General features: G+C 42.3%; 1 protein-coding gene across 6 annotated transcripts in view; it reads right to left on the bottom strand.

The window, feature by feature from the left end:
* PRKN (parkin RBR E3 ubiquitin protein ligase) overlaps nt 1-24,610 on the bottom strand; it is a 1,292,545-nt gene that overhangs the window by 192,007 nt on the left and 1,075,928 nt on the right. For all 6 annotated transcript variants that reach the window (XM_059176590.1, XM_059176589.1, XM_059176592.1 and 3 more), the window contains one exon: nt 1,862-1,923. In XM_059176590.1, coding sequence (XP_059032573.1) covers nt 1,862-1,923 — 62 coding nt within the window. The remainder of the gene's footprint in view (nt 1-1,861; nt 1,924-24,610) is intronic.

Genomic DNA, 24,610 nt, shown 5'->3' with positions numbered 1-24,610 from the left:
TTTTTATGTGAAATGAGCATTATAGAGGCTCACTCCAGAGATTCTCTCCTTCTTTATTCTCTCTCTGGAAAGCTTCTTTCCCAGACATCACCACATGCTTTCCTGCACGCCCTTCAGTCCTCACCCACAAATCACCTGTTCGGGGAGGTTCTTCCTGACCACCTCATATAACATCTCACCTCTTTCCCCTGCTACCACTACCCCCTTTTTGGTTTTATTTTTCTCCATGGCCATAAGAATCATCCAGCATAATGTATATCGTACATGTCTGCGTGTATATAGCATAGCGGTTTTCCACTGATAGGTATCTCTTTTCACTCCTATACCCCTGTAACCAAGAACCAAGGATGGTTTATAGCCCCTGAGTAGGTGCTCAGTGAGTATCTGCTGAATGAAAGCAAAGAAGAAAGGAAGGAAATGTGTTTTTTCCGGAAATAAAGATCAATATTGCTGTGATATACCATGTCTCCATGTTGCATAACTAATCAGAGTAGTATTGATTTTGATTATGGCTCGATTAAATTTCTAGGAGAATGCAAAGTGGCCTGACTTGTATGCAAATCTGAGATGATTACAGTTGGCTTCTTTCCCTACTAATCACCAATGACTCTAACACAAATAGGGAAATAATTTGCAAATATTAGTACAAGTTAGAAGAGAAGGCTCCATTATCTGAGCAGAAATGTCAGGGCAACAATCAGTAATTCTTACTATAAGAAATCTCTCAGGCTTTCACAGGAAAATGGCTGGGAGATGCATGTGTTTTCCTAAATAGGTAGGTTTGAGGGAGTCTGTTATTAACTCTTACCTGCAATGGAGGGTAATGGTTTTGCCTATACTTGAATAAACACTTAATGCCTGCTGAATTCTGCAATTTGCGTAATGAGAATACTAAGGAGACATTCTGAAACCTGTTTAATCAAGGAACTGGAAATAATTCTAGTTTTTTATCCTCCCAATTAACTCCTTTCTGGTTTTAATCTAATATTGGACACAGGCATCCAACTTTGTAACATACATATACCAAAGGAAACACACGGACCACAAACTCATCAACAAAACTCATCTTCCTTTGCAAGTCCCCTGGTCAAACGTGGCAAAGATGACCTTTGGGGGTAAAAAGCAGTAAGAGAGGTAGATGGGGCCTGAAGTAGGTCATGCCCCAAGTCGTCAACTATTTGGTGTGAATATTTTAAGAATAACTTGACATCAAGATTTAACAAAATACTGCAGAAGCTGGATTAAGAAATTTATTTGTACACAGCCGAAGTGTGTGTTGTGTGTGTCTGTGTGTGTAATTTTGCCCCCTGAATTATTTACTTAGCACATCTATCTATTTAAAATCTGACATCTCCCTGGGCACCACAGTACTTAAGCAGTCTACTTTTAATGGGCCACCCTGTGTACATACGTAAGTTACATGTTCGCATCCGTAGAGAAAGCTGTTGCAGCGAAAAACGGAGAATGTACGTCAAGTGCAAAGCTCTGGTGAGAAGAGCCTCCTGGCATCCTCCCCCACAGCCCTCACATCAGGGCGGTCTGTGACGACAGGTCTCTCAGGCCTCACGCAAATGGAGACTCACTTGTTTGCTTCTCTGCCATTACCCCGTGCCTGCTTGCTGCCAGCATCCTAAGCTGCAATGGTCTGCAGCTAGCAGATGTACCAATTAATAACCTGTCAGGTCTGACGGATAGAAGAGGGGGAAGTGTCCTCACACATACCCACGGCGTGGCTTTCTTCCCCATTTTAGGGCACCAGGGGTCAGGAGACACACTGTCTCTCCCTAGAGAGAGCCCAAACTGTCTCATTAGTGTCTATCTTTCACGACACACCAGCGCTGCCTTTGAGAGGCTGACTCACCTGCTCTTCTCCAAGAATCCTGAAGTGATGGAGCTCTTTAATCAAGGAGTTGGGGCAGCCAGCTGTTGGAGAGAAGAATGAATCACAAACACATTATTCCTATCCTGTGCGGCAATGTGTCCTCACATGCAGTTATGACTAAGCCACCAGTATAGCTGGGGAGGACACAGGGGCCCCTCCGCACAACACATTCTAACCAACCAACCTTGGAGGGAGCTATGGCTGCTATCTGGTCCCCCACTGTGACACTGGAGCTGCAGGTGAGTGTGGCCAAGCCTTTTCTCCTTTCTGATGGTGACCTGGCCTTTGTGGGGCTTTAGGCCACCCTGTCATTTCTCCCCAGCACATCACTTGTTCCTTGAGCCAGGATTCTGTGGGGGCTGGAGGGGTAGAGTTGGTGAGTATAGGTTCATTGTGCTTATTTTATCACATCTTGTTTCTTCGCTCTGTGGTGGGTAGGGGAGTGGGCTGCACACAGAGAGGTAAGAGGGAAGATGGGCCAGCTGGATACCACATCTCCTTTTTTCTTTTTTAAATGATTTTATTTATTTATTTGACAGAGACACAGCAAGAGAGGGAACACAAGCAGGGGGAGTGGTAGAGGGAGAAGCAGGCTTCCCTCTGAGCAGAGAGCCCGATGCGGGGCTCAATCCCAAGACCCTGGGATCATGACCTGAGCTGAAGGCAGTTGCTTAACGACCAAGCCATGAAGGCACCCCTGGATACCACATCTTCATGGGATTTGGTTGTAGTTTAGAGTCTTGCCTAGTTCTTCCAGGAGACTCTGTCAAGACCAAAAGGGTCCTGTCTTTCAGTCTGGAAAGGGGCTCTTATGCAAGGACCTGGGAAGACAGGCAGGATAGTCAGGACGCCCATGACCTTCCAGTGTACCCAGTCAGAAGGAGCCTCTTCAGGCTTTCCCATTTTATTTCTCCAGTTATAAGAAGAAATAAGCCAATAAGTTATATATATGCACGCCAACACACGCTTAGTTATCATTTAATTATGGTCCATCCCTGTCCTTTTAATTGAATAATTGTACATATTAGTTCGTAGTCATTTATAATATTAACTCTAGTAACAAAAATTGATATAAAAGCTCATTTCTTGGGGTGTCTGGGTGGCTCAGTTGAGTTAAAGCCTCTGCCTTCGGCTCAGGTCATGATCCCAGGGTCCTGGGATTGAGCTCCGCATCAGGCTCTCTGCCCAGCAGGGAGCCTGCTTTCTTTCCTCTCTCTCTGCCTGCCTCTCTGCCTACTTGTGGTCTCTGTCTGTCAAATAAATAAATAAAATCTTTATTTAAAAAAATAAAAAAGCTCATTTCTTAGATACAATCTATGGACCGCACACTCTGTTGAAGCTTCTACTAAGGAACTGGGTTATATGCAAAATGCCCCAAAGCAGTAACTGTGCTATTGTTCATGTTACTCAGCACTGGGTTGTAAGAATGACGGGAAGTACCTAGGACATTTGTCTGGGGATAGCAGGCTTAGGAAGGAGAGAGTTGCCATCTTCGCTGGGATGAAGGAATTATCCTTTCAAAAGATATTATATTTGTGGTTTATTCTAGAAGGTAGGGTTAAAACTAAGAGGCAAAAATGACAGCAGTAGAACTCGGTTCAACATAAAGAAATTTCTAACTTAATAATGGAATACATTGCCTGATGAGCTAGTGACTGTAGGTTTTCAGACACAGGCTAAATGACTATTCCTGCAGGATATTGTAGAGGTGAATTTGACCAAGTCCATCCCAATTCAGAAATTCTGTGGTTATGTAAAATGGTGAAACACGGTTTTGGTGTTTGATGTTATATTCGACACAGTCTTTGATATTATAACGTCTCATACTTTACGAGAGTGGTTTACAAATGCTCACCAAAGTAGTACAATAAAGAGTTTAAAAAATATAAACAAAATCTAAAGAGGCAATGTCACCACCTGAAAGCAGACCGAGAAAATAAATGAAAATCCTGAGATGAATATTTTGGTGAAAAACACAGTATGTTAATTGCTTGCGGCATGTCCAATGCTATAAAGAAGGGAAGCTACACCCTTGACATTAGGACTGTGTCCAACTGGATGTTGGTCAACATGTGGTCTGAAAGTTCTTTTTGAGATGTTCATATCAGAACTGCTATCCTGATAATTATGTAAACAATTAGGAAAAGTCGTGCTGGATGATTAGTTGGCCACGATTCAACTAAAAATTATGGCGGAAGTTCAGCCTCATCTCAGTTCTAGAGTTTAGATCCTCTTGGGAACAAGAGGTTCAGTGAAACTCATCAGGAAAGAGCAGAGGCAGAATTCCAGGGATGCATTCCCAACAAGTGGGGGGCCACGGTCTGACGCCAAGTGTAGGAGGTTCACATGGGAGCGGCCCCATGGGAACATTGGCGTGGGCACACACAGATCGGGGGAACCTGGCCAACCAGCCAGGGCCCTGGTTGCATCCCAGAAAACAATTTAGTTTCAGTAAAATGCCAGTATCTGGGATATGAAATTCATGGAGTTAACTAGAATACTTTGGTTTTATTCTTTTATTTATATTTAATTTACTAATTTTCATTGGGCCTTCCAGTTGTATAAGCATAAAATGTTTATAACTCGACATTTTTAAGAGAGATTTTTTTACAAAATTAATTTTATTCAACCTTGGAAGTTTTAGAGGATTTTCTAAAACGATGTCCTTCATACCCCTCCAACTTGAGAAAAACTGATCTACCTTTAATGCCAGGTAAAATAAGAACCAGAATTTTAAATTACCCTGCCTTCAGGATTTGTATTCTAACATTCTCCTAAGACGTAACTACAGGGATTGATGTCAATGAGAGTTCCAATATAAACATCTCTAGACTAGATAATTACCCGGAACACCTGGTCGGTGGAATAAAATATAATAAACAAGGACAGATACGGCATTAGTTAGAAGGGAAGACGTGTGAGGGATCAAGATATTGAAGGGACCACGGGAGGGGCGGCTGTAACTGCTCACCACAGGAACAGCGGTGTGGGAAATGGACGGACACAAACTTCCTGTGAAGGGGTGATTCAAAATCATAAAACTAGAAATATAAGACACACAGAGAATTCAGTCGTGTGAGGAGGGTAGAGGCGCCAGGAGGAAGAAAGACCCAGGCAAAGAAGGATTACGCGGCGATTGCTGTGAACGGTGGTGCCGCGCTCTTGGTTCCTGCAGATTCCTCACACAGAGCCGGCACGCGCATGGCAGTGGGTCACGCTCTGGAGCCGAGGTTGTCTTCCTGGACCAGTCAAATCCTCACAGTGCTCAGCATCCTCTGCCTTTGGGACCCAAGGGGAGAGCTTTCCTCGAGATGATGGAGAAAAGGCTCCTATTAAAATGTGCATATGGTGGGGCACCTGGGTGGCACAGTCTGTTGAGTTTCCCAACTCTTGGTTTTGGCTCAGGTCATGACCTCAGGGCAGTGAGATGGAGCCCCGGGTCACGCTCCACGCTTAGCACGGAGTCTGCTTGATATTCTCTCTCTCTCCTCTCCTGCCCTCTCTCTCTCTTTCAAATCAATCAATCTTAAAAAAAAAATGCGCATGTGGTACATCATGCCACCCTTCCTTGGTGTTTCCGTCCCACTAAGAAGGGAGTGGCCTTTGACGTCCTCTGTCGCTGGCCCCAGCACTGTCTCTGAGCCCTCTCTCTCCCTCCTCATTGCACTGAGACCACTGAGACCATGGCTTCCTCCACTCCTGACCACCCAGCGGGCTGCTGTCTCCAGCCGTTTGCGCTCGCCGCTCCCTCTGTCTGGAGAGCTCTTGCCCCGACATCTGTATGGAAGACTCCCTGCCTCCTTCCAGTCCTTTTTCAAATGTCACCTTCTCAGTGAGAATGTCTGGGGCAGCCTGCATAAAACCGCAGCCTGTTTTCACCCCCACGCACTCCTCCCACTGTATTTTCTCCAGAATGAAACCATCTTCTGATGCACCCGACACCTCGTGTCCTTTGGTTTCTGTCACCCGCTGCTGAAATGTGAAGGTGACGAAAAAATTAGAAAGCGGATGTATTGTTAATAATATTAATGGCATTTCTACATCTAATGGTGGCTGCTGCTACTTCTTGTAAAAATTTCCTGTATTTAAAAGGGAAGCAGAGAAAGACAATTATCATGTGGTTTCACTCATATGTGGAACATCAGACATAGCGTGGAGGACCACAGGGCCAGGGAGGGAAAACGGAACGGGACGAAATCAGAGAGGGCGACAAACCATGGAAGGCTCTGGACTCTGGGAAGCAGACTGAGGGTTACGGGGAGAAGGGTTTGGGGGATGGGGTAGCTGGGTGAGGAGCACTAAGAAGAGCACATGTGATGAGCACTGGGTATTAAAGGCAACTAATGAATCGTTGAACACTACATCAAAAACTAATGATGGACTATATGCTGGCTAATTAAACATAATAATAATAATAATAAAAATAAAATTAAATTAAAAAATAAAAGGGAAGAGGGTATTTGAAACATTTGCTACATGATTACAGTCTTTTTTTTTAATATAATTTTTTATTTTTTATAAACATATATTTTTATTGATTACAGTCTTAAGAAATAAAGGTCAGGACTTCTTTTTTCCAGTTCTGATGTGTGAAAGGTTTGGGAGTCATGACTCCCACCCTTACCATAAGGAAAATCTGGGCAAACTGAAAACCAGCAACTTTTCTTAGACCCACCAGGGAACTGATGTCACCCTGAAATCTCGAGAGGCAGGCAAATCCGCCAGTGACAGCTAGGCCTGCCGACGTGGAGCGTAAGCAGCTGGAACTGCAAACTGGTGGGCACCTTCAGATGCCCACTTTGATGAGCTACAGATTACAAGGAGGGATTGTCGAAGGGGTCAAAAACAGAGAGAATGAGACATGAAGGTTAGATTCTGAGCCATTTCCCTTGTCAGAAGAAATTCCAGTATGTTGGCTTTAGCAGGTGATGGACTAAGTAAAAGTCCCAAGAGTCTCAGAGGGCGGGTGTCACAGTGGATGTGATGAGGACCCAATCACTTTCTCTGGTCTTGGCAGATCAGAAGGTAAAAACCAGGACTTGTTTTGGGAGGGCATGTGTGAAGCTCTAACTTGCTTGGAAAACATCTTAGACAATGGTTTAGAGGGAGAAACACCAATAGTGGAAGACGCATGACACCAGGCATTTAAATCCGTCGTTGTCATCTTTCCTTGAGAAAGAATTGCCGAGGAAATGAACTAAGTGGCAGTGTTGCATCCACAACTATTTTGGGTGTCATACAGAAGGAAGGAAGTGTCATATTGCTTGTGAAGAAGGCAAATCTAGCTGGGTTGAAAGAGCGACTAAATGGTCACACTTCTGTGAATGAGGAGCGTGTGTAAAATCAAGAATGTGTGCTGCGTGGGCATCGGGACGTGGTGGTCCTTCCTGAACATCCCTGGAGGAGAGCAACTGGTGTGCAGACAAGAGGTGTTTCCCTGGTTGTCACTGTCCTGTCGTCCCCTTCTGTCACCTCTCCCTGGGGTGGACTCTACAGTCTATTTACCTGATTACGGGGGTGGGGGTGGCACTCTCCGTCCCAACCTGTCCCCCCGCCCCACTCCCAAGTTCCTGGTCCAGGAAGAAATGAGAAGGAATGATGAAGCAAGAACAGGAGAAGGAAACGAAGTGACTGTTCATCTCCACCACTGACGAGCGGGGAAACCTCGGGTCACAGATACTGGGCGAGCTTTAAAGCCTTTAGTTCTCACTTGTAAGAACGGGAGTAAGAATATTGAACTTATGGGGTTGCTGTCGGCAATGCGTGCAGGTATCTACGTGTTTGTGTATCTGTCACCTTGCAGAGCTCCTTGTACATGGTGGGCTCTTAGTGAATGGCAGATGCTGCTTTGAGAGTCTCCGAAGGGCAGGGGTGCTTGTCCGACAGGGCTTGAGATGGGCATTCTGTTGCCTCCCAGAAATCCCTTGTTGCCTGAACCCTCATTATTTAGTGGCCGATTTTGCTAAAGGCGCCCAGGATCCAATGAGATTATCAGGGCAATATGCTGAAAAACAACAGATTGTCAATTATGTGTATGTGTGTGTGTTTATAAAGTGCATGTCTGTACACACATGTAGGTCCACATGTATGATCACACACGCTTAGAAAAGCACAATTAGTATAAATGTAAGGCCTTAAGTCTGTTGCCTTTTATTAATTCATTTATTCATTTACTCACTCCAATAATCTCAAGTGATTAATGAGCAACTTGATATAAAACTTAATGACATTTTTACCTCTGAACTTGCTGGAAGATATTTTTTATCTCACTGGCCAATTCACATGGCATCATTTACATAACTATATTTACAAAGCAAGTGAATAGAGGCAATCAGGAAAAATAACTGAAGTCCCTGATCTCCAGGCACATCCAATTATCCAAATATGCAAAAGGGAAACTGACTCAAATTTTCGACAAAAGGGACAGTTAGCAACGGCTTAATGTACCTTCTGTTTAGCCTTCTGAGTCAGCCGTAACACCCAGTAAGGGCATCACTTGCGTATCCAGTCAACAGATGGATGATTATGGCAAACAAGCTGTGGTTTGAAAACAAATATCCCACAAAGATGTCAAAAAAGAGAGATGACAACTCATAATTCTGTTGAACCAGAGCTGATCTGGTTTTGTTGTTGTTGTTGTTATTGTGGGAGGCGGAGGGAGCTCTGTTGTCTACTTGTGGCTGCTTTGTAATATCTTTTTTTTAATGTTATTTGATTTTCTCAGTGTTCCAAGATTCACCGTTTATGCACAAGGCTACTTGCCTTTTGTCACCAGGTTGTGAATGAAGCAAATGACAGAGCTGAATAACTGACAATTCTACCTTGAAATTCTAATTCTAAATCCCAGACTCTATGCATTGCAAACGACTTTCTGCCCTGTCATGACTGTTTAACAAAAATGAATATTAGATTTTGCATGTAAATATGCTGTAAATTCCAAAGTTCATATACCGCACTATTTTAATCCTCAAACTTATAATAAGATTAGTTTGTTTAACTTGAACATACTTCTTGTGTTTTGGGGACAGAATATGCTACCATAGAGACACCAAAAATCTACACACAACAGAAATACAAAAGCAATATGAAATTTTAGACATTAAAAGTGAACCCTCTTACACTGTTGGTGGGAATGCAAGTTGGTGCAGCCTCTTTGGAAAACAGTATGGAGATTCCTCAAGAAATTAAAAATAGAGCTTCCCTATGACCCTGCCATTGCACTATTGGGTATTTACCCCAAAGATACAGATGTCGTGAAAAGAAGGGCCATCTGTACCCCAATGTTTATAGCAGCAATGGCCATGATCGCCAAACTGTGGAAAGAACCAAGATGCCCTTCAACGGACGAATGGATGTGGAAGATGTGGTCCTTATACACTATGGAGTATATTATGCCTCCATCAGAAAGGACGAATACCCAACTTTTGTAGCAACATGGATGGGTCTGGAAGAGATTATGCTGAGAGAAATAAGTCAAGCAGAGAGAGTCAATTATCATATGGTTTCACTTATTTGTGGAGCATAACAAATAGCATGGAGGACAAGGGGAGATGGAGAGGAGAAGGCAGTTGGGGGAACTTGGAAGGGGAGGTGAACCATGAGAGACTATGGACTCTGAAGAACAATCTGAGGGGTTTGAAGTGGCCAGGGGGTGGGAGGTTGGGGTACCAGGTGGTGGGTATTAGAGAGGGCACGGATTGCATGGAGCACTGGGTGTGGTGCAAAAATAATGAATACTGTTATGCTGAAAATAAATAAAAAATAAATTAAAAAAAAGTGTTCACCATGGGGTGAATGGAAAAATGAACAAAAAGGGAGTGGGACCACAGGCTGTACAACACTGTATTTTCCAAAAAAGACAATGGATTCAATGTGAACATGTTGCCGCACAAAGCTTCTATCAATGGCAACTCATTAAATTGAATTGAAAAGCACTTTTAGGGGAGCCTGGTTAAGTTGATTAAGCATCTGATTCTTGGTTTTGGCTGAGGTCATGATCTCAGGGTTGTGAGATCAAGCCCCATGTTAAGATTCTCTCTCTGCCTCTTCTGCCTTCCCTCTCTTAAAAAAAAAAGAACAAGAAAAAATTTTTTTTCAGGCTTATATGGGTGGTGCCTATCACAATTTTTGTTGCCTTTAAACTATTTGTTAATATCTGCTTTTCCCACCCTGAATGCAGACTCCATGAGAACGGGGACTTGCTTACAGTCTTATCTAGGACCTGGAAACCGTGTCCAGCACAAGGGTAATACTTAATAAATATGTGCTGACTGATTAAATAAATTAAGGGGGAAAGCACTTGCCTTCTGGTTCTTGAAAACAAGAGCACTGGAAAACAGATAACTTTACAAGCCTGCGCAGAGTTCATTTAAAGACCTATGAGATAAAGTCTATTTGCCGTTGGGTCAGTTTTGTAAAATCTCAGAAATGAATTATTTCCTATTTTAAATGCAAGGTTTAATTTTTTAAACACAAAATATTAACATGCCACTACTCAAGCAAGAAAGGGTTCTTAAAATGCTCCATTTCCTACTGGCCTTGTCAAAATAAAGCATACTTTCAGTGAGGGTAGAGTTCTGTTATGAATGAAGATAGAGCCAGGTCTGCTGAATGGGCTCTGATTGGGGCCCCCCTGATGGGGAACCACTCAGACCACTGTAGAAATGTCCAAATATCTTCCTTCAGACAGCCACACGGCTGCCAAACGCTATCTGATGATTCTGTTTGTATCAAAAGACCACCCGATCTCACTCTTATATTTTATGGACTGGCATCTAATTCCTTCAGTGATCAAAGATAGATTGATGTAATTCATAGTCCTGTGTTCAAGAATGAAATGTCTTCATTTTTAAACAACTCTTAGCTGTCACTATCCCTAGATGGACCCTCTGTCAGTCTAGAATTCTCTTCCGTAATGTTACCTACAGCTGGATTTCAGGCCCTGTCTCGAGACTTTGTTCAGTGACAGGGACGAGAGGACCAGAGGGCCAGCTGAAGAATTCCATTCTGATAATGAGGCATTCTTGTGGTCAGAAGGATCTTTCTAGATACAAGTTGTAGCTTTGGAGTGACAGAGATCATATCCAGTCTTTTAAAGCCTTTATTAGCCTTCTCTCTCCTGGGGCAAATACCCATTTGCCTGCAATAATATGTAATATATGTGAAAATTTATAGGAAGCATCCAGATGTTCATTTCCTTTCCCTCTATTTTTAGATTTGAGCTTGTCATTGGCAATACTCCTGTTCAAATTTGGTACTAGGGAAGTCTCCTGTTTATTCACTGTTGCCACACTCACCCATGTATTCAGATCCCCGATCAGATACTGGGGAGCCCAAGGTTGAGCTTTCATGGTGCTTGGTTCTAAGAAGACTTTGACAGACATACTCTGTATGCAAGGTCAGGGTTCTTAGATGAGAGTTCTCACACTTCCTCATTTCACCTTTGACATCACACTGGTGGGTTTCCTTCTACCCTGCTGATAAAGAGTTCTGTGATGTCCACTCTGAACTTTGGACCCAAGAGCTTGTCCTAGAATAGTTGCCTAACTTGTTGGCCCTGGGGAAAGTATAAAAACATGTCACTTGTTTGAATATTTCAAAGTTGTGTTAAGATCCCCTATTATTAATGTACTCATATCAATATGACTCTTTATCTTGATTAACAGTTGTCTTATGTAGTTGGCTGCTCCCCGTATTGGGGGCATAAATATTTACAATTGTTAGATCTTCAAAGTCATAAGTCAAACTAAAAAAATGTTAAAAAATACGTTTCACCCTTTTGACAAGTAACCCCTGTATGAAGATCTGGAAGGTGGAAATTTGGAACCCTCGCACCCCTGGGAGGTTTTGCATGACCCAGCCCCCAAGTCGCCCCTTGGCCTGTGTCTTTAGGAAGAGAGAGTCAGTTAAGAACTCAGGGCTATTTGTGCAGGAAATTCTGAAGCCCCATGTAGCTGGGAACTCAGGAAGGGCTCGGGTCCTGTGGCCTCTTGAGAGTTGAGGTGTGACTGGAGATCAAGGAAGGGCCTAGGGCAGGGCCCCTCTTGCCGACAGAAGGACTTCTTGTCAATGGCCCCTCCCCATCCCCCTTCTCTTTCACCCCCTTGTAGGATCTGACGTCGGATCAGCACACATTCCTTCAAACTATTCTCACTGGAGCTGGAGCTTCCCTTACGTTCTTTGGCTTCTCTGTGCTCTTTGCTGCCCCTTCCCCCCCGCTCCCTTCATCTAACAGGAGTCCGATATCCAGCCCATTGTAGCAGCCCTGCTTCTCTCTCCTCCAAGGCCCCCGACTGCTTCAACAGCGTGCTCTCTGTTCGCCGCCAGGGGCCAGCTCGCTTGCTCCCAAGCTCCAGCGACCCCATCCAAGTGAAGACGTTCCACGGGAGCATCCCACGCCCTCCTTCATTGCTGCTTCCACGGCCCCTCGAGTAGTCGTGGTGAATCCCAGTCGGCTCTAATGAACACAGAGACCTCCCAAGGGCTCACAGTGTTTTTACTTTGTTTTCAGCTGATGGCTAAACCCGAAATCCAACTCACTGCTTGGCAGTTTCTGAGAGTCAGTCCTTCCTCATTTTGAAAAGTTAAAGAAAGTCCACCTCCCAAAGTTTGAACTCTCTTCTGCTGTCACGATTGCTCAAAGACCCCTGGAAATGCCTCTCAGGTTATATGTGGGTTCATTTGCAGACCTAACAACACTTAAAATACTTGTCTGTTCCTTATTCTGTTCTCATTTTTCTTTTTTTAAAAATCTTTTATTTATTTTTTAAGTTTCTTTTCAGTGTTCCAGAATTCATTGTTTATGCACCACACCTAGTGCTCCATGCAATATAGGTTCCTCCTGAAACTGTCTGTCCTTTCCAACATGGGAAAGAAACATTCTCTTTGCTCAATAAAAAAAGGAAAGACTGGGATTAAGAAGCTTTTCTAACATTGTGCTGTCTTCTTCGTGGATGGCCTTTGCCTGTTGTTTCGTGTCCTTGACCCAACTTTAAAAAGCCTGTTTTGTTGTCTTTGGTCATTGAAATTAGAATGTCATCTCATTCTGGGCCTATCTAGACAATGCACACACAGGTTTGTGCTTTTCTCTTGTTTTCTCTACTAGTAAATCCTCACTCATCTCTCCCACCTGCTTTCTAAAAATCTGAGCTCACTGTAAAAAAAAAAAAAAAAAGTTTGGTATTGCCTGGTTGCTATTAAAAATGAGTAAGGACAGGTATTCATATGAAGATAGGATTGAATCCTGTTTTTTTTTTTTTTTTTAAAGGATAACTTTTAAACTGGGGTTTTTACTTCAATTAATATCTATAACCAACATTTACTATCATTTGGTCCCATATAATAAGACCTTTTACAATCTAATTCAGAATCTCCTCAGGATAATGCTTTATAAAGTTGTGGATCATTTCCACAAAGTCTGACAACTGATAACTATTAAAAAAAAACACAAACAAACAAACAAAAAACCTTTTGGGGGATTAATTGAAAAGTACAACTTTTTTTGGAAAGCTTGTACTGAATTTCCTCAATTACCATTTGGAAAATATATTCCCTTGAAAAGCATTAAAAGCCACATGAGTGTTCAATCACTATTTTTCCTTTTAATTTCCTTGCAAATCATCACGGGGCAATTGTGATATCCTTTGGGTTCAATGGAAAACCGTGAGCACCCAGGCTTGGGAGAAAAATTGAAATGGATTTCAGCTCTCTGATGTGCCACGGGCACTGGCCACATGACACAAATAATCTGGAATTCGCAGATTGCTGCTGTTTGCTGTGAAACTCTTTCAGGATTAATTTCTCTCTTGGCTATAGCTTAGAATCCCTAATGTAGGCTTGACAATTACAGTTACTTTCTATTTTCCCCGTAAGTACAACTTTGGAAAGGAAACTGGCTCACGATGAAATGGCATCACAAATAAATCATGATTCAGTGTGATCAAAGACAACGCAGCACACCACTGAACAGCTACCTTCGATCACAAGCCAAAACAGGGTGGGGGCATATCTGCAGGCTGGACCCAGAGAGCGGGTGGGTGAGCTCTTTTCCACTCCGGTTAAGCCCCCCTGATCTGAGTCTCCATGTACTCCGTCGAAGGAGCCATTTCTGAATTAGACTGAGATCCCCATGTTAATCATATCCATGGAAAACTCACTAATCTACTTGACTGAGCAGCTACATCAAAATTAGCAGCAGGACTTTATACTGTCATATTTCAAAGCATTATTACTTTGATGAATAAAACCAGGCCCATCTTAATAATTCCTCTCTGCTGATAGGTTATTTATGTCTATGAGGGTTCTTCTCTGCATTCCTTTTCAATAGCCAACCTTGATGAGCCCAGGACACCCTAAACCAGTTACAAAGAATCTGGAAGGTAGTCCCCTCTCACCCAGCAATGTCACTTACAGGTACGTGTCAGAGACTCTTAACAGCCACACTGGAGTATCTGAATATTTAGGGCAACATTTCTGTAATAAGAGCAACAACAAAAGAAAACATCTGAAATGACCATCAAGAGGAGAGATGAGGCCGTCCAACAAGCACCTGCCATATATCCCCTTGTTGCCAGGCAGGCCCTCTGGGGCGCTCAGGTCATGCTGGTGGAAAAATGAAAGGACAAAAATCCCTTCTCAGAGCTTGCATTCTAAGAGGATAGACGATTGAAATAAACTATTTAAGAATAAAAAGATGAAATACCACGGGATGGTGATGAGAACTTCGTCAAAAGACAAAACAAAACTCAGAAGAGTTTCAAGGAGATAAGAACAGGCAGAATCATTTCAAATAAGGTGCTCTGAATATCTCCTGATGAGAAAATAACATTTAAGCAGGGACTTTCAGAAAGTGAATTAATAAGAATTAGTTGGGGTGAAATGTATCAAATAGACCAATTTCAAAAACATAAAGTCAAAAAAGCTGCGACAGTTCACACATAGTACGATGTCGTTTACGGGAAGTTCAGAAAATCTCTTGAACAATAAGGAGTCACACAAACACCCTAATCCATTAAGATAACACGCGTGAATGATAAACAACAAATTCAGGAGAAGGAGAGGATAAAACAGGATCACAGAAAAGGGGAGGAGCAGGCTTCCAACCCGTCTTTAACACTGGCAAAAAGAGGTTTCAAACCTAAGCAAAGAGAGTCTCTTTTAAAAATAGGACTGGGGTGGGGGCATCTGGGTGGCTCAGTGGGTTAAAGCCTCTGCCTTCGGCTCAGGTCATGATCTCAGGGTCCTGGGATCGAGCCCAGCATCGGGCTCTTTGCTCAGCAGGGAGCCTGCTTCCCCCTCTCTCTCTGCCTGCTTGTGATCTCTGTCTGCCAAATAAATAAATAAATAAAATCCTAAACAAAAAACAAAAACAATAAAATAGGGCTGGGAGGCCATGAGGGAGGAGGAACAGGTGAACGCCTTATCACGAGGACACGATGAACTTCTGGAACTTTTCTAGCCTGCTGTGGCCTTCGGCCTGGGTCATCTGCATGCACCCCTTTGCCAGGAGCCCACCCAGTTTTACCAGTTTCAACCACTTATTTGCACGTGAACCCACCCCAGTGAACCTGGTCTCAGGCTGGCACAGAGGACCTGAATGAGAACCACACTCACCACCTTCCACCTTTGTCATGTGCCCCCTCTTCATCTTCCTCAGAATGCAATTTAGGGTCCTGCCTGAATCTTGTGTCTCCCGAATCACAATTCTAATTGCCCAAATGTTTGTTTGCTTTAATTTTCAGGGAATTCTCTCTGGGTTGATGCATTCACTATAATAATTGGTACAGATAAAAGTTGACATTTCTATAACACTATGGATAAACCACTCCTCTTCGTGTTTTGTGTAAAATAACTCAATTGGTCTTGCAACAACCCGGGGAGAGAGGTACTATTCACACCAGTTTACAGACGGTGAAACAGAGACATAAAAATATTAATTAACCAGGCAGAGTTACCTGAAGTTGTGATAACAGACACCAACAAAGCTGAGTAGTGGGTTCCTGAGTGTTCATTGTGTCCCTATGTCTCACTGCATGTTTGTAAATTTTCATGATGATAATAAACACACACACACACACACACGAAAACTTGAAGTACAAAGAGAACCTTGGAAAAAGTTGAATAAAAATTTAAAAACTTATGGACCTGATTTTGCATTTATCATGAAGATACATGAACACTTAAGTTTAAAGAAGGAACACCTTCTAATATAGACACTATATTAGTAAACCTGACTCAACTGAGCAGATTTTGTAACTTTAAAAGCTGAAAGAGCCCATAATATTATGCATTCAGTTTCTCACTTAGAAAGGAGGCAGTTACTACCCACAAAGCACACGAAGCCTCTTCTTTGGAAGTCAAAATAGGGTACATTAAACTCAGGTGTTTGTGATTTCTTAAACATACACTGGGATCGTCTGGTTCATTGGAGCTGCCGTATTTATCCAAATGTCCATTCTGATTCCGTTCCCAGGGGCAGGAGATGACCTGCCCTCCAGTGTGGAGCTGCCGAAGAACAGGACTCACTGATCAGGAGAGCCAGACAGATGGGTCTCAGGTGTTTTCATTTCACTACGACTAATAAGTGCCATCATTATGACTGGTGGGGGGTGAGTTCTAACCAAACATTGGCTCGTTCCGTGTTGAATCACTTCTGTGGGTGTATGTCTACTGTGCATGAGGCCAGGGGCTACAGAGAGAGCAAGAGTGCATCAGGAAGGGGCTCGGCCTTCACGGGGTGTGCGCGAGAAATTCCAGGCACAGCAACAAACCATATAAACAGAGTAACAGCTGGGTGACCAAGAGCAATCAAAAGGAGGGGTTTAAAAAGAAAAAAAGAAAAGAAAAAGAAGGAGGAGAAAGAGGACCAGAGATCCGAAGACTGGAGGTACCAGGTGTGTTTGAAAGCCGAGGGGCTGTCTGCACGCAGACGAGAACTGGACCACCTGCATTCACACAGCTCAACTACGGTGCTGAGAACCCAGACCTGACTGTTCCAGAAAAGTCCTGCCTTAGAAGATAAGCTTGTAACACAGAAAATCACTTCACTGTTTCAAGGCATTCCTGCAAATAACTTAGCACAGCTGGCTATCTGAGAAGACGTGTGCTTTAACAGGACTAGACTGCTAACCTGGGCAAAGGCTCACGTATCAGGCAAGAGTTTCCTTATCAAGCTCCCCTTCCAAAACCATGACTCACTGTGTCTACCAGTCCCCACCTTTGATGTCACGAATTTTGCCCCATTCCAGTCATCTCCCCACCTGAAAGATCTGCCTTCACCACTTCAGCCCAGATCTCTAGTCCCGATAAATCCTGGTGTCCCTTTCTAGTAAATGCTGCTTTCCTCCATTAGCAGACTTTCTGGTGGTCATTTTCGAGAACTGACACGGAATATATGACCGGGAAGAGAAAAAATGCAGTAACAGAAATTAAAAACACTGAAATTTTTTCTTATTTGTGAGTTGTTGTGTCAAAACAGCTTTTAAAAATTAGAAATTTGTTCTCAGGGTGTATATTCTTAGAATTTTGCCTACACCTCTATATTTCATGAAATTCTTGCTTTGTTATTAACCTATCTTTTAAATGCTTTTTCCCTTTAAATTTCTAAGGGTGGTGTTTTGTAATCCAGTATCCTTCCGGTTACAGATTTAATTTTGACGGTCAACTCAACACACACGAGTGACCACGGGGAGTGTGAGACTCTCAGAGTGAAAGGTGCTTCCAACCCACCAGCTCCTTGTCCTGTCACCCTCAAAAGTTCATTCCTGGTTGAAATGAGAGAATGGAAAGGGGAAACAATGGCGACCCGATTTGGGGGCCCCTTGAACATGTCTTTCAATAGCTTATGGTGGTTTATTTACCCAAACGAGCATATTGATGTCTAATTAGCAGTATGGGGGAAAGAACCTGTGGGGTTAAATCACATCAAAGTGCATCCAATCAAACAGGAGACTGAAATTATGTACATCAAATCAGAAAAAGCTTCATTCAGTAGGTTACCGGTTGGGTGACCAATTACCATGGGTAAGTTAATGAGGTTTCTTTAGGGTCAAAGAATTCTGAGTGTCAGTTTATGGACTACAAGCTCGTGGAAGATTCCCTGTTTACAAACTGGAAACTTCCGATATGTATTCATTTTTGAATGCTACACTTTGTCCTAGAATGGTTCTTTAAAACAGACTTCCTCAGGACATACTGAAGCATTACTCCATTTGAGGGGATAAATATCATGAGCAATATTAAAGAAATAAATGTAATTGGATTTAAGAAATTGATACAATTCCAAAGGGGGCTTAAATTTGAGATGAAGAGAACAGTTAGGGGATAAAGTACAGTGGGGGAGGGAACAAAAAAGTTGATGTTTTTCCAAGTGCTTAACAGCGTTCTGTTTCTGACTTTTTGTATTTTAAATTTATTTCCGTAATTTCCCTGGTTGCTTTAGCACTATGATTTTTGTTTCTTTTATTCGTCTTAGTATGGGCATAATTGCATTCATTACTGAAAGGCATATTTCAAATTCTTAAAAAAACACAACAAACAATAACTTTTTTAGCACTCTAAGTGCTGCTGCTTAGACTCATCACCACTTTTATATAGTTCAGATACTTAAAGTTTGTGTGCTGGTGTGATATACATTGGAAAGAGACAAGATAAATAAAACCAAAAAACCAATTTCAAGGACAAATAACAGCTTCTGTGATGGGGGGGAAAAAAGAAAAAAAAATACTGCTTCAATTATATTGTTCATGAACTATGATTCGACTGTCTAGAGCTTTATATCTTCCTACATGAACATTAGTGATTATTTACTTAGCTAAAATGATTAAATATGAGTAGTTCTCATCTGTCAGCAGAGCTCCACCAAGGAGTCTGAGTTTGTTATTTATCTTCTGAGGTGCAGCACTCACAGGCTTCCAGCCAGGCACCCTTAAAATGTGGGGTTAATGAGGTCTTCTAACACATTTAGCAATTTCCAGTTACCACACCAACAGCTGGCACAGACCGGGGTCCATTCACCACCTGACAGCAACACAGCCCAAGAAAGAGCCCTTCCACATGGCTGAATCCAGCCATCTTGCCTCGTACACCTCCATAGGTGGTTTACTGACTATTTACTTCAAGCACTCGTCAATCACAAAATGAAAATGAATAGATTCTGGTGGAGTCGTGTTTCAAAGCTGACGATTATCCCGGTTAAAACCTTCAGCCATCTGCACCATCCTTTTGGAAGCTCTTAAACCCATCCATATTTACCTTCAGAACTTTCCAAGGTTGCAATAAGCTGCTCTAGTGAGAAAGCCCATCAACTGTAGCTTCACCCAGAAGGATGATGTTAGTGTACAGACATTTTTGGCTAGGTTCACAAACTGTTGGTCTCCGTTGTATGCACTGTGTTTGTGGTTTGGTTATTTGGTGGCTTCACAAATGCTCATTAACTATCATGTGCAGTAGGTACAAAAGCACAAGGAAGTCTTTTGGGGAGTGTTGAGAGAGAAGGAGCCCATGAAATCTGGAATCAGAGATGAGATGTTAGACAGAGACGATGCGTTAAAACGGAAGATGGTAAGCAAATGACAAACACGGCGGCAACCCTAGGGCTGAGTGATGGGACAAGGGTAAGCAGACTGATTTACAGACTCTGTGAACAGCATTGTGGCCAGGCTGTTAATAATGAGCAAGAGATAGGCATGTGATAGGAAGTGGGGAAAATGGAATCCAATTGATGTTGATTTAGAAGGCTGGGGTTTTGTTTGAGGACTGCAAGGAGAATTGGAGAAGTGCAGCTGTCGAACTGTGTGTTCAGAGGGTGTTGAAGGCAAGCCCGGCCACTGAATGGCAGCACACAGGAATTCCTTTCTGTGCTTCAGGCTTTGTCATGGACTCTAGGCTTCAGGATAGCTGAAGCTGGTCTATTATGCAAAATAGGTATCTAACAGCAAGAAGGAAGGCTTTGATGCACCTTCCACACTCCATCCAGGAGAAATACATGGGAGGGTTGGAAGATGAGATACTCTCAGTCACTTCTGATGCATGAAAGAAATGAATTTTCAGAAAATAGACTGCCTATAAGCAGAGGAACTTTGCCATACTTGCCTCATCTTATTGCCCAGACTACAACTGACGATGTAATTCATTAATAGTTACCTAAGGAAGAGTTAAAGCAAAATAACTCATCCTCCATAGTTTTTACTATTCATCAATATTCACAGCGTAGTTTTTAAGTAGGAAGAGAAAACCAGGGGCATATTTATGGGAGAAAGTACATACTGTGATTGGGCATACTGAAATTAACTCAGGCTCATTCACATTTAACCCATATTTATTGTCATGCACTGTTTTATGTAGTGGGGGTACAATAGTGAACAAAAGAGAAAGGCCCCTGCCCTCATGTTACTTATATTCTCAATGGGAGAGAAGACAGAAAAGAAAACAAAGCATAGAATGTCAAATGTTGATGGGTGCCATGCAAGTAATGGGCACGGCAGAGAACTATCTTATGTGGGTGGTTAGAAAACCATCCCTCAGAAGGTGCTACCTGGGGGAGAAGGATATAGGCAGAGGGCATAGAAAGCACAAGTGTGGGAGGAGGAAGTGTGTGCTGATAGGACACTGCGGGATCCAGTGGGCAGGATGGGCAAAGGAGAATAGAGTTCTAGGAAGAGAGGTCCTCCCTGCCCTCAGGCAGGGTCCTGTTAAACCATTTCTAAGGATTTGGGCTATAAATATTGATAAGATGTGAAGACACTGAAAGTTTTTTTTTTTTTTTTTTTTTTTTTTAAGATTTTATTTGTTTATTTGAGAGAGTGAGAGAGAGATCATGAGGAGAGGGGAAGGGAGAGAGAGAAGCAGACTCATCTGTCAGCACCTCTGGGAACTACCAGGCTGAGCAGGGAGCCTGACGCAGGTCTCAATCCCAGAATCCTGAGATCATGACTTGAGCGGAAGGCAGACGCTTAACCAGCTGAGCCACCCAGGTGCCCCCACTGGAAGGTTTTAAATAGAGAAGTCACATGATCTATTTTACTTAAGAAAAAATCAGTTTGGCTATTGTGTTAAGATAGCCTGTAGTGAGTGGATTGAGGCAGAGAGCAGCTGGGAAGCTATGACCTTGTGCAAGTGAGAGAGGACAGTGGCTTGGACCAGGGTGGTGGTGGAAAGGAAGTGAAAATTGATCAGAATCCGGTTATGCTTTTAAGACAGATGATAGATTTGCTGATAGATGGCAGGTGGGAGTGAGAGGAAAGGTCATGGTCACAGATGGCTGCAAGGTTCTAGGCCTGAGCACCTGGAAGGTTAAGAATACTGTGGCTGAGATGGGGAGACTGTTGGAGGAGGTTGTTCGGGGGTGTAGTAAGTGTCCAATCAGGGTCCCATTCTGAATGTTAAATTTGAGATGCCTATTACCCATCAAAGTGTAGAGGGGACAGATAGTCAAATGTGGCACTCATGAGATTCATAATAGGGAAACACACATGTGTAGATACTGTTTAAAGCCATGACACCGGGGACCAGCCAGGGAGATTAAGGGGCAGAAGAGGTACAGGTCTGACACCAAGAACAGGCAAAGTTCCAGGATGCAGCAGAACATCTCCATCAGAATGATACTCTAAGTGGCTATTTAATGATGAGCACAGGTGTTTGTGGTATGGTGTTAAGTAAAGAAATCAGATTACAAACCAGCATGCATATAATGATTCCAGTTTGGTAAAGCGATTACATATGCATCGGAAAAGCACTGGAAGACCACACGCTACTATACTCACAGTGATTTTCACTTAGTGGAAGAAATGAAGGTCATAATTACTTTCTTATTTCTGCTTATATATGTTTAGTCACTCCGATTGTTGAGACTTATGCCAGATAAAGGGAAAAACAGGAACATTGCAATACGTGGAGATTTCTATTGAAAATTCTCAAGTTTTGCTTAAACAGAGGGTATACACTATACTACCTTCTTGTCTTAATTTGCTTAAACAGATTGTCACAGGGGATACTCAGCTTTTGGTGGAGACCGCACTAGCTTTGAGTTCCAATACACATATGCCCCTGGTCTGCCAAGTCAAGCTGCTCTATCTGGCTTTCTTCTGTGGCTTGGACAACAGACATGCTCTGACCCACCAGCCATCCTCACCAAGCATTCCCTGTCCCTCCATTTGGCCCCCAATCTGCTGAAAGGAACCCATTTTCTCCCAAGTGAAGCCTGGGGGGCATCTAATAGTCTCTGAAATCCGCATATACTTGTTGAAGCTACTTTGGGGGGTGGTCTCCAGCAGTATTGGAGACAGGCAAGGTTCTTGTTCTCATGGGGCTACCAGAGACTTTGGGTCTGGGTATCAAGACTCTCTTTCCACTAGCACATCCTGACCTTGACAACTAGATCAGGATAAGCTCATTATACATTTCTTCCTTTAAAACATATACATATAAAATGGAGTATTATTTAGCCACAAAAAGGAGGAAATTCTGCCATTTGCAACAACATGTTGGACCCTTAGGGCATTATGCTAAGTGAGATAAGTCAGACAGAGACAAATAATGCATGATATCATATGTGGAATCTGAAAAAAATAAAAAAACAAAAACCAAACCACAACCTGTCAAACAACAATGATGACAAAACCCTGAACTCATAGACACAGAGAAGAGATTGGCAGTTTCCAGAGGTGGGCATTAAGGAGTGGGAGAAATGGGTGAACAGGGTCAAAAGGTACAAACTTACAGTTATAAAATAAATACGTCCTGGTGATGTATTGCATAGCATGTGACTACAGTTAACAATACTGTATTGTATATTTGAAATTTGCCTAAAGAGTAGAACTTACAAGTTCTCTTCTCATCACAAGAAAATATTCGATATTACATATGATGATGTCTGTTAACTAGACTTGTGATCATTTCACTATATATATACAAATACCAAGCATTACATTGTACATCTGAAACTAATATTATATGTCAATTATATCTCGATTCAAAAACTATGAGGGTGATGTCAAGATTCAAGAGCCAACAGAGAAGCTCACAGTGGCAGAAAACAGAGTAATTTAACACCAATAAAAATAAGAACAATAAGAAGATATTTGCAAATGACAGTACAGACAAAAGGTTGATATCCAGGATCTATATAGAACTCCTCAAACTCAACACACACAAAACAGACAATCATATAAAAAAATGCACAGAAGATATGGAGAGACACTTCTCCAATGAAGACATACAAATGGTTATCAGACACATGAAAAAATGCTCATCATCACTAGCCATCAGGGAGATTCAAATTAAAACCACATTGAGATACCACCTTACACCAGTCAGAATGGCCAAAATTAGCAAGACAGGAAACAACAAGGTTGGAGGGGATGTGGAGAAAGGGGAACCTTCTTACACTATTGGTGGGAATGCAAGTTGGTGCAGCCATTTTGGAGAACAGTTTGGAGACTCCTCGAGAAATTAAAAATAGAGTTTCCCTATGACCCTGCAATTGCACTACTGGGTATTTACCCCAAAGATACAGATGTAGTGAAAAGAGGGGCCATCTGTACCCCAATGTTTATAGCAGCAATGGCCATGGTCGCCAAACTATGGAAAGAACCAAGATGCCCTTCAATGGATGAATGGATAAGGAAGATGTGGTCCACATACACTATGGAGTATTAAGCCTCCATCAGAAAGGATGAATACCCAACTTTTGTAGCAACATGGACAGGACTGGAAGAGATTATGCTGAGTGAAATAAGCCAATCAGAGAGAGTCAATTATCATATGGTTTCACTTATTTGTGGAGCATAACAAAGAGCATGGAGGACAAGGGGAGATAGAGAGGAGAAGGGAGTTGAGGGAAATTGGAACACTATGGACTCTGAAAAACAATCTGAGGGTTTTGAAGGGGCGGGGGGTGGGAGGTTAGGGGAACCAGGTGGTGGGTATTAGAGAGGGCACGGATTGCATGGAGCAATGGGTGTGGTGCAAAAAAACAATGAATACTGTTAGGCTGAAAATAAATAAAAAAAAAGAACAAGAATATATTTAAATGCATCATATTGAAATTCATGAGATCTTAAGTTTTTTTTTTTTTTTTTTTTTAAATCTCATCTTTCACCTTTGGAGATACTAGGAAAACAATTTACTATCCTTAAAACTAGTAAATACAAGGGAGAAAAATCAGGCATTTAGTCTGTCATTTAACATATAAATTGTACCTCCAAGTAACCAAATAGTTGAGGAAGGAAGATTCCTTTCAATTAAACTACCTTAGCTATTAAATTATAAAAAAGGAATGTTAGAATTAATGTAATATAAATAACTCATAAAACCCAGTGAAATCAGTAATAATCATCAATGGCTACTATTCCCACAAAGATGGACAAAAGACATCTCTGCTTCCTGATAGAAGAACATAATATTATTTTTTGAAGATTCCTATAAAAATGAAAATCTCTCACTTAGATCAAACTTTGATAGAAATACTAATTTAAAGGTAATACAGGGAACAGGATTACTTAACACACCAGTGGTTCTTAAAGTGTGGTGCCCAGACCAGCACCATCAGCAGCATCTGGGAGCTCATCAGAAATGCAGATTCTCAGGCCCAGCCCCAAACTGACTGAATCAGAAACAATGGGGGAAGGTCCAGCAATCTGCATTTTCACAAGCCCTCCCGGTGATATTACATGCATGCTACGTTTGCAAACCACCTACTTATACAACACTTTTAGGGGTAACAGGAAAATT

The sequence above is a fragment of the Mustela lutreola genome, chromosome 6 (genome assembly GCF_030435805.1).
Source record: "Mustela lutreola isolate mMusLut2 chromosome 6, mMusLut2.pri, whole genome shotgun sequence".
Classification (NCBI taxonomy): domain Eukaryota; kingdom Metazoa; phylum Chordata; class Mammalia; order Carnivora; family Mustelidae; genus Mustela; species Mustela lutreola.
Note: the sequence above shows the minus strand (reverse complement) of the source record. Positions and strands in the feature narration are given on the sequence as shown.